At 43.5% G+C, this 15,784-nt stretch overlaps 1 protein-coding gene across 1 annotated transcript in view; it reads right to left on the reverse strand.

Annotated features, from left to right (window-relative positions):
* FYB2 (FYN binding protein 2) overlaps nucleotides 1-15,784 on the reverse strand; it is a 102,228-nt gene that overhangs the window by 32,475 nt on the left and 53,969 nt on the right. The window contains exons 12-17 of the mRNA XM_030205638.1: nucleotides 14,589-14,699; nucleotides 14,428-14,488; nucleotides 12,906-13,065; nucleotides 9,593-9,719; nucleotides 7,523-7,563; nucleotides 1,484-1,553 (exon numbers count right to left, since the gene is read on the reverse strand). Of these exons, the coding sequence (XP_030061498.1) occupies nucleotides 1,484-1,553; nucleotides 7,523-7,563; nucleotides 9,593-9,719; nucleotides 12,906-13,065; nucleotides 14,428-14,488; nucleotides 14,589-14,699 (570 nt within the window). The remainder of the gene's footprint in view (nucleotides 1-1,483; nucleotides 1,554-7,522; nucleotides 7,564-9,592; nucleotides 9,720-12,905; nucleotides 13,066-14,427; nucleotides 14,489-14,588; nucleotides 14,700-15,784) is intronic.

A 15,784-nucleotide genomic window follows, 5' to 3' on the forward strand; every position in this document is an offset into this window, starting at 1 on the left:
TCCCCCCCGTCGCTCTCCCTGCCGCTGCAGTCTGCGGTCTCACCTGCGTGCCTTCACGGCTCCGGGCCCCCTTCATTCAAAGCAGCAGTCGCAGATCGCATCTCTTCTGGCCTTCCCTCCCTGTGTCCCGCCCTCGTCTGATGTAACTTCCGGTTTCCGCGAGGGCGGGACACAGGGAGGGAAGGCCAGAAGAGACGTGATCTGCAACTGCCGCTTTGAATGAAGGGGGCCCGGAGCTGTGGAGGCAGGCAGGTGAGACTGGGGACTGCAGCGCCGGCGGCCTGACCCCGGCACCAGGCCCCCCTTGGAGGCCCGGGGAATTTTGCCCCCCCCCCCCCTCTCGGTAGCCCTGTTGCCAGACCTGAAACTTCATTCATTGGTAGCCCAAAATACCAGGACTAGGCAACTAAACTGTGCTTTTTGTATAGCACATTTGGGGGGGGGGGGGGAGTTATATTAGAACTTGTGCTAATAGAACTCAACTTGTGGTAAATTAACCCAACATTAGCGCATCAGTCATTTGCTGGCTACAGTAAAAATGCCCTAACCACATGGGAGAAACCCACGTAAGGGCATGCTAAGACCACTTTGTACCACTGCTTAGTAAAAAGACCCCTACATTTGTTAAAGTGCCCACATGTCATTAATCAAACACATAAATCTCATCTCTACTTCCATATATATACACCTTTCAAAATGCAAAAATCATATATATTACAAATTTTTAACAAACATTAACAGCTTTATTTACAAGCATTGCTTAAAGAACAGAAAATAATGCAAAGTAAAACACAACCCTGAAGCAGGAATGCAGTGATCAAACAGTAGGGTTACCATACGTCCGGAATTACCCGGACATGTCCTCTTTTTGAGGACATGTCTGGGAATCCAGGCGGGTTTTGCGAGTCCCACCCGTTTGTCCGGATTTCTGGACAAATGGATGGGTGGGCGGCGGACCTATCCTAGCCTCCCCTTACTTACTATCTACTGCCCTGGTGGTCTAGTGACCTCTTCAGGACAGGAAAGAGCCCCCTCTTTCCTGCCCTGAGTGCTGAACTTGCCCTGAATCCTGTTGCTGTATGACAGTCTCGGGATTCAAAATGGCTGCCGAGAGTTGAAGTGGCCTCGCGAGACTTCAACTCTCGGCGGCCATTTTGAATCCTGAGACCGACACATCAACAGGATGCAGGGCAAGGGCAGCACTCCGGACAGGAAAGAGGGGGCTCTTTCCTGCCCCGAAGAGGTCACTAGACCACCAGGGCAGTAGATAGTAAGTAAGGGGAGAGGAGGTGACTGGGGGGCAGGGGAGGGGAATATGTGACCCGGGGCAGGGTGAGGATGCGAAAGGGACGTGGTGTGGGTGGTGCGGGGGCGTGACATGTGCTCTCTTTTTCAGAGGACAAAATATGGTAACCCTATCAAACAGGATGCGTGCATGGAGAGCTGTGTCTGCTACATTATCTGGAGAAAATGAATAACTCACACCGACTTGACTGTGAAAGTGTCATCAGCTTGAACATCATCATATGTTTCTTCAATACTTTCTTCTGAAACTGAAAGCAGATCACCAAAGTGCAATTAAACCGTGCTTTTTATACAGAAAAGCAAATCAGAAGAAGCAGCATAACTAGGGCCGCCAAAAAACAAAGCTAGGCCCGGGGCAAAATCTTCAGGGCAACCCCCTCTCCCACTGCTGCTACTGATCTGCCCCCCGCTGCTGCCACTTCCCCCCCTTCCTTCTCTCCGCTGGTCTCATCTACGGGTTCCTGCAGTCGGCAGCGATTCACAGAGGCTGTCTCCGACTTTGGCCTTCCTTTCTGCCGCATCCCACCCTCTCTACTGCAACTTCCTGTTTTGAAGCTAAACAGGAAGCTGCAGTAGAGAGAGCGGGATACGGCAGAAGGCAGGCCAAGGAGATGGCCTCCGACTGTGAATCGCTGCTGGTTGTAGGATCCTGTAGGCGAGACCTACAGGGAGGAAGAAGACAGGAAGGGAGGAAAGCATTTTTTTTTACTGCGGGAACAAAACGTTTTACCATTCCCACAGGGTGGTAAAAAGTTTTGTTCCCATATCTGCAGTGATTGTTGACGCAACAGCCCCTCTGAAGGCCTGCCACCAGGCCCTCCTTGGAGGTCAAGCCAGGGGAATTTTGCCCCCCCCCCCCCCCCCCCCCCAGTGGCCCTGCAACTAAATTGTGCTTTTTGTACAGAACATTTAGGGGGAAGGTTATTAATGACCTTGAGCTAATAGAACTCGTTGATAAATTTCCTCCTTCATTGGGACAAATTTAAGGCAATTCACAGCAAAAGTGAAGGATAAAATGCAGGCAGGCAGAGTTAAATCCACCTTAAAAGCAGGTTATTTATTGTGGGCTAGGACTGGGAAAAAGCTTTACTTTCTTTTAGTTTTCTGTTTTTTATTATGATTACTTTATTTCTGTAATTGGGACAGGTTAAAACACAAATTTGTTTATTTTTTATTTGTTACATTTGTACCCCACATTTTCCCACCTATTTGCAGGCTCAATGTGACTTACACAGTACCGTAAAGGCGTTCGCCAAGTCTGGTTGAGACCAAATACAAGGTTATGTTGTAGTTGAGTAAGTGTAGAGAGGGATGCACATAGACAGCAAAGACCTACCAAGTCTGCCTATGTTACAATGATTATGTTTGTCTAATAAAATGCCAGAACCTTCAAATATATCTTAGGCACCGCTTATCAAATACTCTTAGGATGAAATGTTTACCGTGTGCATTTTTTTTAGGCGCCTTATATAGAATCTGGATTAGAGTTTTACATTTAGCCCTGTATTGTACAGGTAGGCAGTGAAGCGTTTCCAAAAATGCTGTGATGTGGTCATGTCTCTTACAAACTTACTGTGGCAGTCTGAATCAATTGGAGCTGGTGCAGACCCTTTGTAGTCAGACCAGTGTAGAGTGCATTACAGTAATCCAGTCTTGCTGTTATGGCATACACAACTGAGACGGGACTTGCCTTCACAATGTAACAAGAGAGGCAGTGTAGTTGTTACAAAAGATAGAAGCAGCTCTTGAAGGTTGCTTGGATTTGGGGGATCAGAGTAAGTGTTGAAGCTAACTGTATTCCAGGGTTCCCAACTTGTGATTTGAGGGGGAATTTGTATTTCCCAAATGAGATTTTGATGTCAGGTATATGCCCATTTGTGTTAGGGACACATAGAAGCTCGGTTCTACTTGAGTTCAGGCAGCATTTGCTATTTTTAGCCCATTCTTAATTTGATGTTAGACAAGTAGTCAGTTTATTCAGGGCTGTAGGTAAGTCAAGTTCAATGGGTATGAGTAATTGCACGTCAACCACATAGATGTAGAACTGAGTGTCCATCAACTAAATCAGCTCAGCTAGTGGCTTGAGATAGATATATTGAACAGAATAGGTGACAGTATCAATCATTGTGGTACCTCGTAGATCAGTGGTCATGGTGGCAACAAGGTGCTACTGAACAATAATGCCATAATGGTCTAGACCTGTTTCAATCACGCGTAAGTCATAAAAATGTGCCCTAAATGACCTGATGACCACTGCAGGGATTAAGTCATGACCCCCCCCCCCCCACCTTACTCACTCAGTGGTCACTGACCCCCTCCCACCCCCCTAAAGATGTGAAAGAAACAGTACATACCAGCCTCTATGGCAACTTCAAGATGTGCACTCTAGGGAGGGGGACTCATGCCCACATCCTACTCAAACTGGTACACTTCTGGTACACTAGTGGTAAAACGTGTGAGCTGCCCAAAACCCAAAAACCTACTGAGACCTGCAGACATAAGGGATAATGTAGTAGTGTACAGTTGGGTACAGTAGGTTTTTGATGGGTTTTAGAGGGTTCCCCATACAATATAATGGGGTAATGGTGCGATGTATACCTGGGATCTTTTATGTGAAGTCCATTGCAGTGCCCCCTAGGGTGCCCCACTGCTCTGCTGGGATGTCTGTGTGGGCAGTCTACTAAGAATGCCTCCCCCCCCCCCCCCCCAAAAAAAAAAAAAAACCCATCTCAATGGCTTGTTTTTGTGCATTTTTCCCTTGGACATTTTTTTTTAATGGTCCAAAAAAAAAAAAAGACGCACTGAGCACAAACACATCTAGCAAACGGCCATTTTTGAAACAAAAATTTGAACTTTTTCTGGTTTGAAAATGGCCATGTTCACTACTGGATTTTTGGACATTTTCCACAAAACATCCAAAATCTGATTTAGACACATCAAAAATGCCCCTCCATATGTGTGAAAAATGATTTATAAAGATTATCCCCGTAAAGGGCTAGATTCTATATATCACACCTAAAAAAAAAATCAGCAAGGAAAAAAAATATGCCTAGGTGTATTCTATAAACTGCGCCTAATAAACTTTGTTGTCTACCAGTACAATACAGGGCTAAATTTAAAACTGTTTGATCTTCAAGGCCCTTAAAGGAAATGGCCCCGAGTACTTGAAGAATAGGATGGCCCTCTACATACCTCCAAGGACACTAAGGTCCTCTCAAGGAGTATCCCTAACCACACCCTCTCTAAAAGAGTGTGGTTAGGGATGTGATACCGTGAAAGTGAACCTTCTCCAGAGTAGCCCCCACACTCTGGAATGCACTCCCTGAAAGGCTCCACTTAACACATGACTATCTCTACTTCAGGAAGCAGGTGAAAGCTTGACTCTAAGGAGGACGTGTTTATCCACTCCTACACTCCATCTCTCTAACCTCACGTGCAACTTTCTTTAAATCAGTCACCTTATTTTCTAACTCCTCTTACCTATCTATATATTTCATCTTTGCTTCTATACTCTGTCTATTAAAATGTTCTATTACGTATTGTGTTGACATTGTTAAGTAGTATACTATGCCATACTTTCCATACTATGCCATAATTTCCGTAAATTATTGAAAACTAACCTATTCAATAAAGCATACTACAATAATCCATCCTAAATACCAGTTAATAAAATTTACACCGTATCTTCACTAAACATAATTCTGTACTTCCCGATTGTCTATACTAATAAGATTGAAGTTTAATATTCCTGATTGTTCAAGTTAATCTATCACAATTGAAGTTAATCCAAGACCTTCTATTTATTTATTGTTCGCTTATATCCCACATTTTCTCACTCATGCAGGCACAATGTGGCTTACAAAACATGAAATAAAATTACAAAATAGGAAGCTTAGAAAAGTGTACAAGGAGTAAGCAGGGGGAAAAGCATCTAACAGGGTGAACTAGTGGGGTAAGAGACAGGAGGGGTGTATCAGTCAGCGGTATAAAGTGAGGAGTAGGTCTTGGCAAAGAAGTATGTCTTCAACAACTTAAAGAGGGCTTGGTCCGCTTGAGTTTTGAGGTGTTGCGGAAGAGCATTCCAGTGCTTAGGGCTCCAGTAGCGGAAGGACGAGGCGAAGATCTTCTTGTACTTAACACCCTTACAGTTTGGGAAGTGCAGATGAAGGTAAGAACGAGCAGCAGGATTGGCGTTCTTGGGCGGGAGGTCGATCAAGGGGTGCATATACTCCGGGGCAAGCCCATAGATGATTTTATGGGTCAAGGAGCAGAGCTTAAAAGGCAATGCGGTCCTGTACAGGCAGCCAGTGTAATTTGAAACGCAAGGGTTCGGCATGTGCAAAGCGTCATTCTCTTAGGATGAGTCTCGCGGCAGTGTTCTGAACTGTTTGGAACTTTTTCAACAGTGAGGCCTGGCAGCCTGCATAAATTCCGCTGCAATAGTCCAAGTGGGAGAGGACAAGCCAGTGGACAAGTGTGCGGAACAAATCTCTAATAAGGAAGTATCTTATACGCCGAAGCCTCCACATGGCATGAAACATTTTTTTGGAGACCAAGTGCACATGATTGTCCAGCTGGAGGTGTGTGTGTCCAATTGCACTCCTAAAAGCCGCAGGCTGGTGGCAATCGGAAGGGCAGAGCCCAGTACCGGGAGCACTGTGTCATTTACTGGGGTGTGGGTGGACAAGAGGATAAGACACTGGGTTTTGTCCTTGTTTAATTTGAAACGGAAAACCTGAGCCCAGTGTTCTATGGAGGAGAAGCAGGCATCAATGAGGTGGACAATTTCCGAAAATGCACTTTCTGTATCTGTATAACTAAACCCTCTCTGTCTCCTTCACCTTAAATATGTATTTCTCTTCCGGAATTGGTGATCACCATTACAGAAAATGTAAGCCACATTGAGCCTGCAAATAGGTGGGATAATTTGGGATACAAATGCTACAAATAAATAAAATAAATACATACTTTGTATTGTTATTTGAATATTTTTACTGCTGTAATTGTCTGTGGCTCATGTTTGCTTTATTCTTACTGTACACAGCCTTGAGTGAATTATTTCAAAAAAGGTGGTAAATTCTAATAAATAAATAAATTTAGCCGTGCTTTATAGAATACACCCAACTCCCATTTTCTGCGACTATATTTAGTCATGGCCATTTATGCCAATGAAAACCTGGTGTAAGTGCCGACACCTAAATTACATGTGGAATGGGCATATTCTATAATCACGTGCATAAACTGTAGGAACACCCATGACCCACCCATGTCCATGCCTCTTTTTCAAATCAAGGTCTAGAATTTATGCTCCTCACTTTACAGAATACACTTAGACATTTGTGAGTGTAAAGTCTAATTAAAACCAATTCTGTGGCGCCAACAATGGCAACATGGGACAGAGCGCTATTTACTACTACTACTTATCACTTCTATAGCGCTACAAGGCATACGCAGTGCTGTACACCATACACAAAAAAGACAGTCCCTGCTTACAATCTAGATAAGGCAGGCAGACAGAACAATTAAGGGTAAGGGAATAAAGAGGTGAGGATAAAAGGACAGGGCAAGTGAGCAGTGGTTAGGAGTCAAAAGCAGTGGACTTGAAAACGGCCAAAGAAGGGGCTAGACGTACAGGCTCGGGAAGTTTCTTCCAGGCGTGAGGTGCAGCAAGATAAAAGGAACGGAGTCTGGAATTCGCAGTAGAGGAGAAGGGGACGGATAAGAGAGATTTATCTACAGAACGGAGTGCTCGAGGGGGGACGTAGGGAGAGACAAGAGTGGAGAGGTACTGGGGAGTGGCTGAGGGAATGCACTTATAGGTCAATAAGAGAAGCTTGAATTGAATGCGGAAACGAATAGGGAGCCAGTGAAGTGACTTAAGGAGAGGGCTAATGTGAGCATAGCGACTTTGGCGGAAAATGAGTCGCGCAGCAGAGTTTACTATTTACTAAACAGTTATTGCACAGATAGAAATGGAGAAAAGTCCTGTAGCTGATCTAGCCCACATTATTTTCACACTTTAGTTCACAGAAGAGCTGAAGGTGAACTCAGTCTCCCACAAGCAGGGGATTATTAAAACACATAAGACAACTTGATAGAGACCAGAGTTCATATATGCTAGTAACCAACATCTTCAGTTTTCAATTCTATTTTTCCTATGAAATCAATAATTTCCAAGTTCACATGCTCCATATTACAGAGAACACCTCATACTTACAGCTATCAGAACTGAACGAAGGAGAGAGGCTCACTGTTGATCTGTGGGGAAACAGTTTAAAATGTAAATTATATGCATATATGCTTGTTTTATAGACTTTTAAGAGGGTAATCTTGCAAAGCAGTTTCCATATATAAAGTGTGTCTTTTTTTTTTTTTTGTTACATTTGTACCATGCTCTTTCCCACTCATGGCAGGCTCAATGCAGCTTACATGGGGCAATGGAGGGTTAAGTGAACTTGCCCAGAGTCACAAGGAGCTGCCTGTGCCTGAAGTCGGAATTGAACTCAGTTCCTCAGTTCCCCAGGACCAAAGTCCACCACCCTAACCACTAGGCCACTCCTCCACTGTTGCTACTATTTGAGATTCTACATGGAATGTTGCTATTCCATGTAGAAGTCGGCCCTTGCAGATCACCAATGTGGCCGCGCAGGCTTCTGCGAGTCTGACGTCCTGCACGTAACAGAAGCCTGCACAGCCTTCTACATGGAATGTTGCTAGTGGAATAGCAACATTCCATGTAGAATCTCCAATAGTAGCAACATTCCATGTACAGTCTCCAATAGTATCTATTTTATTTTTGTTACATTTGTACCCTGCGCTTTATGGCAGGCTCAATGCGGCTTACATGGGGCAATGGAGGGTTAAGTGAACTTGCCCAGAGTCACAAGGAGCTGCCTGTGCCTGAAGTGGGACTCGAACTCAGTTCCTCAGGACCAAAGTCCACCACCCTAACCACTAGGCCACTCCTCCACTTACATGCAGAAACTACTACTACTAATCATTTCTATAGCGCTACTAGACGTATGTAATGCTGTACACGTGAACACGAAGAGATAGTCCCTGCTTGACAGAGCTTAGAATCTAATCAGGACAGACAAACAGGACAGATAAGAGATAAGGGAATTACTTAAAGTGGGAATGATAAAACAGATATGGGTACTCAACAAGTGAATAGGCGTAAGGAGTTAAAAAGCAGCTTCAAAAAAGGTGGGCTTTTAGCCTAGATTTGAAGACAGCAAGAGATGAAGATCTGCCTTTGTGAATGTTGCATCTGGTCTTCAAAAAGACCTTTGTGTTGCCAGATGCAGTATGAACACTTAAGGCTATCTTGAGACAGCCTTGGTAGTTGAAACATAAACATGTCAGACATTGGATCCGCCATCTGACTGATACAAATACAGTTTTTAAGATGATTATATTTATATACTATTATGAATAGCAGAGAAGAAATTAAACTGATATCTGAGTTCTATAATATGCAAAAAGTATTTGGTTATAAAAATAAAAAAAAGTCTTAACCGAGGAGGAGGTTGGTGTTGTAAATTCTTGCAGCATTGAAGTTGGTGCTGGTCAAGTTACACCGCTGAGGTTTTCAGAAAAAAAAAAGTGTATAAGGAATATGTTCGTTTGGGACAGAATTTGTGATTGTGTTATATAAAACATGCATTTACGAACAGAGTACACCTTTTTCAGAGCAACTGTAAATTTGTGCAACGGTATTTGTGTTGTAATGGGAATTATTTGAAGAGTCTATTTTATAAAGAAAAGTACCTATGTTGTTTTTATAAAACATGAACACTTTTTAAAACAATAATTTTTGTTGGTGCCCTGTTAAGACTATCCCTTCCCTCAAACATTATTGATACCACCTTTCATTACATCATCAAAGTGGTTTCCAATGGTTTCCAAACGAGGTAGGCAGAGATTCGTAGACAGAGGAAGAAAAGAAACTCTAGGAAAAATACAATCCTTTAAAAAAGGGAGGATGGCAGTAGGATCATATCAGTACATGTGGCCAAAGATCAGCCCCATCCTTTTGAGGCTGCTGATAAAGCTTAAGCCTGTATTCTCCTATTTAATTCCCATGTTATTTTTAATCATTTCCCATAATAAATGAAACTTCCAAAACTCTTATTTCTCCTGTTTATCGTGAATAGATTGAAAACTCAGTCAAGCAGGAATTGCCTCTTCATCTGTATGTCATGTAGCAATACAACAATAAACAACATTCCTCTCCAAAGATCTGAGAAAGTAGTCAAATACAGCTTTAAATATCGTTAATACTCACAATTCATTTTCCATGCCCTCTGCAGCATCATAGATTCCATTGACAATCTCTCTTGGTTTCAGGCTCCATTGACTTGCAGCAATGGTTTCTTCATCCACTTTCAATACCTTAACATGTACATAGCCAACTGAAACCCAACACATTAAGAAGCAGCATCAGAATTAAAGAGCAGGAGGAGGTAGTGATGATCAACATAGTACACTAGGCAGTATGGGACAAGAGGAGGAAGGAAGCAAGCGCATTATTAAGCGGCAGTACCATAGCACAAGAAGCAAAACTAATAGACCTATCATCATCGTTACTCCTGGAATTGCTCTTCTTGACAGCTAGCAGATCATTACCAATGGATTCAAAGTTACCTTTACCTAATTGCCTCAGATTATTCAAAGGATAATTGACTAGTTGACTGAAAAATACAAAATGTTTTCTACTTTTCAGTAGCAAGCTCCTACAAGAATATTTCAGAAATGGCAATGGACTGAACATCTTAAGCCTGGCAACCCCAAACACTGCAAACTGTAAACCTCCTGCTGCAATGCATGACTAATCAAATGCATCTTAACCTAAGTATCACCATACAGGGACAGACGGTCCATTAAGCCTAGTATCCTGTTTCCAACAGTGGCCATTTCATATGACAAAGTACTGGCATGATCCCAAAGTAGATTTTATGCTTGGACTTGTTTTAGGAACTTGTCCAAACCTTTCCTAAACCCTGTTAAGCTAACCACTTTTACCACATTCTCTGGCAACAAATCCCAGAGCTTAATTACTTTGAGTGAAGAAATACATTCTCTGACTTGTTTTAAAATGTACTATTTAGTAGCTTCATTGCATGTCCCCTAGTCCTTGTGAAAAGCTTAACTCTTTCCAAAATTACCTATTCCACTCCACTCAAGATTTTATATACCTCAATCAATTCTTCCCTTAGCCATGTCTTTGTCAAGTTATAGAGCCCTAGCCTCTTGAGCCTTTCCTCATAGGGAAGTAGTCCCATCCCCTTTATCATTTTGGTCACCCTTTTCTGTACTTTTTATAATTCTGCTAGTTCTTTTTTTTAAAGAGGAAATTTGAGAGTCATGGGATAGGAGGTAGTGTTCTATTGTGGATTAAAAACTGGTTAAAAGATAGAAAACAGAGACTAGGGTTAAATGGTCAGTATTCTCAATGGAGAAGGGTAGTTAGTGGGGTTCCCAAGGGCTCTGTGCTGGGACCGCTGCTTTTTAACATATTTATAAATGATCTAGAGATGGGAGTAACTAGTGAGGTAATTAAATTTGCTGATGACACAAAGGGGCTCATTTTCAAACACTTAGAGGCATATTTTCAAAGCACTTTGGGAGGCTAAGTTCCATAGGTTTCTATGGAACTTTGGGAGGCTAAGTGCTTTGAAAATGAGCCTGTTAGCCTTCTAAAGTTCCAACTGCTTTGAAAATATGCCTCAAAGTTATTCAAAGTCATTAAATCGTGGGATGATTGTGAAAAATTACAAGTGGACCTTACGAGACTGGGCGTCTAAATTGAGCAAGTGCAAAGTGATGCATGTGGGAAAGAGGAACCCGAATTATTGATACGTCATGCAAGGTTCCACGTTAGGAGTCACGGACCAAGAAAGGGATCTAGGTGTCGTCATTGATGATACGTTGAAACCTTCTGCTCAGTGTGCTGCTGCGGCTAAGAAAGCAAATAGAATGTTAGGTATTATTAGGAAAGGAATGGAAAACAAAAATGAGGATGTTATAATGCCTTTGTATTGCTCCATGGTGCGACAGCACCTTGAATATTGTGTTCAATTCTGGTCGCCGCACCTCAAAAAAGATATACTGGAATTGCAAAAGGTGCAGAGAAGGGCAACAAACATGATACAGGGGATGGGACGACTTCCTTATGAGGAAAGGCTGAATAGGCTGGGGCTCTTCAGCTTGGAGAAAAGGAGGCTGAGGGGAGATATGATAGAGGTCTATAAGATAATGAGTGGAATAGAATGGGTCGCTGTGGAGCGTCTGTTTACGCTTTCCAAAAATACTAGGACAAGGGGGCATGCGATGAAGCTGCAGTGTATTAAATTTTAAATGAATCAGAGAAAATGTTTCTTCACTCAACGTGTAGTTAGACTCTGGAATTCGTTGCCGGAAAAAGCGGTTAAGGCGGTTAACTTAGCGGACTTTAAAAAAAGGTTTGGACGGCTTCCTGGAGGAAAAGGCCATAGAATGTTGTTGAATGGACGTGGGAATAATCCACTATTTCTGGGATGGGTGGGACAAATTGTTTGTTCTTTTGGCCACTGTTGGAGATAGGGTGCTGGGCTCGATGGACCCTTGGTCTGTCCCGGCATGGCGATGCTTATGTACTTATATATACTTATGTACTTAATAATTCCTAGCATCCTGTTTGCTTTTTTGGCCGCTGTCTTGAGCAGAAGATTTCAGCGTATTATCTACACCACCACCTAGATCTTTTTATTGGGTGCTGATCCCTAAGGTGGACCCTAGCATTAGGTAACTATGATTTGGATTATTCTTTCCAATGTGCATTACCTTGCATTTGTCCACATTAAATTTTATCTGCTGTTTGGATGCCCAGTCTTCCAATTTCCTAAGGTCTTCCTGCAATATTTCATAGTCTGCACGTGTTTTGTACCATCTGCAAATCTGATCACCTCGCTCGTCGTTCTGATTTCCATAACATATAAATATGTTAAATAGCAGCGGTCCCAGTTCAGATCCCTGCGGCACTCCACTGTTCACTTTCCTCCACTGAGAGAAATGACCATTTAACCCTACCCTCTGTTTTCTGTCCAATAACCAATTCCTAATCCACACTAGAACATTCCTCTTGCAGTTGGAAAAGTATCAGCTGAATGAAAAACATATTTTAAACTGCCCATTCAATATATAGAAGACATTAATATGAAACGGGAAGAGCAATAAACTTGCCTTGTCAATATTCTTTCTTTCTGTGGAGGAGGAGTGGAGGAGTAGCCTAGTGGTCAGTGCAGTGGACTTTGATCCTGGGGAACTGAGTTCGATTCCCACTGCAGCTCCTTCTGACTCTGGGCAACTCACTTAACCCTCCATTGCCCCTGATACAAAATAAGTACCTGAACATTTGTAAACCACTTTGAATGTAGTTGCAAAAACCTCAGAAAGGCGGTATATCAAGTCCCATTTCCCTTTGTAGTACCATGTTTTGTGGACCTTATTGTGGTTCCAGAATTATTAGCCACGTAGGTGTCCTTAGGATCATCATATCAATTCCATGGACAGATTCCACCCCTCCAACTCATAAGCGTGATGCAAGAAACCATACTCACCGTTTCCGTTCTCATCTTTTGCCAGCCACTTTCCACTAGGACAACTAGTAATTTGGATGATGTCAACTGTGTCACCTTGCTTCAGTGGCAGCATATCCTTTCCTGCTTTGCAATCTTCATTAATTTGTGCTTTGTATAGTATTCTTTCAAATCCTGTAATCTATAAAAGGATACTTAAGACTACATAAGACAATCAAATTCAGTGCATGATCTTGGCCTGTCCATGTATACAAATGGCCTACTACATTGATGTACCACACAGGGGGGCAACAATTTCATTTATATTTATCAAAGTAATTCTAAAAAAAAAAAAAAAAAAGCCACAGAATTTCAGTATAACCTAGATGAATATGCATGAAAAGATTTATATACTATATACACTATTCAGCCAATGCGTATGCAAACTATTTCATGCATATACTTTCAGGTTACCTTGAGATTTGGGGCTCCCAACATCTGATAAACAAAAAAAAAGTCACCACCTCCCATACTAAACACCACTCTCTTGGATTTGCATTTTTTGGCACCAAAAGCTGCCAAACCCTACATCAGGTGCACAAGTTCAGTCCTTGAGGCCTATAAACCGGTCAAATGTATGTGATTTCCCAAATGAATACACACGAGATTACATATGAGGAAGGGAGTGGGTATGCTAATCTATCTCGTCTATATTCATTATGGGAATCCTGAAAACTCAAGCAGTTCACAGCTCTGAAGTCTGACGTCAGACTCAAAGAAACAGAACGAAGCCTTGCGCTGGAAGAAGAGGACCTCGGCTGGCGGGGGTTGGGGTCCCCTGCCAGGACAGGTAGGCGACAGCGACGGCGGGTTGGCGGGTCGAGAAGGTCGTTGGCAGGGGGGGTCCAGGGCCAAATCTACGGGGGCCCAGGCCCCCACCTAGCTACGCCAGTGCTATACAGGAAGTACCGCTGGGCTACCACAGAGGCCGGTGGTACTTCCTACCCCTAGTACGCCATCATTTCCGGTACTACAAATATTTATTTATTTTTGCAGCGCTGGAGTGTACCCGGCAGAAATCGGGCAGTGCCGCTGGCTGCATGGTTACTGCTGGATTAATGCAGGAGCCCTTACCACCACCACCTCAATTGGTGGCAGTAAGGAGTCCCCCCTGAAATGGCCGCACGGCAAGTGCTTTACTTGCTGCGCAGCCATTTCCTGCGGGAAGGTGAGACTTCCGTTTTACCAGCTGCAGAAAAAGGGGGCCTCGGCGCATGTTTTACACACGATGCCAGCACCAGCCCCCGTTTGCCACAGCTTGGTAAAAGGGGCCCATAGTCTTTAAAACATACACTACTCTTAGATCTTCAGATAACGCACTGCAAATATTAACCAGAAAGTTATCTAGAAAATATCACATTCTTCAGTCTTAATTCATTAGCTGGGAAAAGCTCAATTCAATGAAAACTGGCTTTCTTCAAAATTGTCAAGATACCTAAAAACAAAAACATCCCATTCTGAACAATTCTTTACACGAGAAAACTCCCATTATTCAGAAAATTACATTATCCAGACTGTCCTTGGTCCCAACCATGCAGAATACACTCTGAGCTCTATTGTAGTTACTATGAAGGTAAAAGGATGTTTTGCAACTGCAAGAATATAAACTGAATAAAAAACCCTAGAATTCAAACTATATATAAACAGATGATAAAATATTTTTACCTTGAATTTTTCTTTAGTTCATTTTCCTTTTTGTCTTTTGCCTTTGAAAGATGTTCATCTTTCTGTATTTTTTGTTTTTTCCATCTCACCCCTGTATCGGTCTTTTCAGGTCTAAAAACGTCAAGAGGTTTAAATTCTGGGTTCAGAATACTGAGAGAGAATATTTGTTTTTGAAAAACATTTCGTAGACTATACAGCGTACCAGGGGCGTATCTGCGTGGGGCCTCAGGGGCCTGGGCCCCCGCAGATTTCGCCCTGGACCCCCCTACCGCTGCCAACCCTCCCCCTCCGTTGCTCGCCTACCTTCGCTGGCGGGGGACCCCAACCCCCGCCAGCCGAGGTCCGCGTCCTCCTGCCGCTGCCGGCTGCCTTTGGTCCTTTCATTTGTCCATTGAAGCTGGCGCCGACGAAAGTTTCTTTTGAGTCTGACGTCGCTGCACGTTGTACGTGCAGGACGTCAGGCTCAGAAAATGTTTCTGAGTCTGACGTCCTGCACGTACAACGTGCAGCGACGTCAGAGTCAAAAGAAACTTTCGTCGGCGCCAGCTTCAATGGACAAATGAAAGGACCAAAGGCAGCCGGCAGAGGCAGCGGCAGGAGGACGCGGACCTCGGCTGGCGGGGGTTGGGGTCCCCCGCCAGCGAAGGTAGGCAAGCAACGGAGGGGGAGGGTTGGAAATGGTAGCAGCTGGGGGGAGGGGGATCGGCAATGGCAGCGGCGGCGGCGGCGGGGGGGGGGGGGCTATAATGTGCCCCCTCACTCTGGCCCTGGCCCCCCCTACCGCCGCAGTTCAGATACGCCCCTGCAGCGTACACACATCTACCCTCCTCTCCATTTCTCTCTCCAGCAAAGCAGAACTGGACATAAGTTGCAGAAAAAGAGGGACATTTTCAATATAAAGTCTACATCCGACTTTGGATGTTTTGCTCAAAATGTCCAGCATCTGAATAGCGAATACAGCGATTTTTGAAACAAGCAAAATATCTTTTTTTTTTTTTTTTCAAAAATAGCCACTTGTTATATGTTTTTGTTCTGTGTGTGTTTATCCTTTTGGTCCATTTTCAGAAAAAAAACCCCATCCAACTGAAAAATGCACAAAATCAAGCCACTGGGATGCAGGGGCGTAGCCAGACAACAGATTTTGGGTGGGCCTAGGCAAGAAATGGGTGGGCACCAAGTGTTCTTCCCAACCCCCA

This window comes from Microcaecilia unicolor, chromosome 6 (assembly GCF_901765095.1).
Source record: "Microcaecilia unicolor chromosome 6, aMicUni1.1, whole genome shotgun sequence".
NCBI lineage: Eukaryota > Metazoa > Chordata > Amphibia > Gymnophiona > Siphonopidae > Microcaecilia > Microcaecilia unicolor.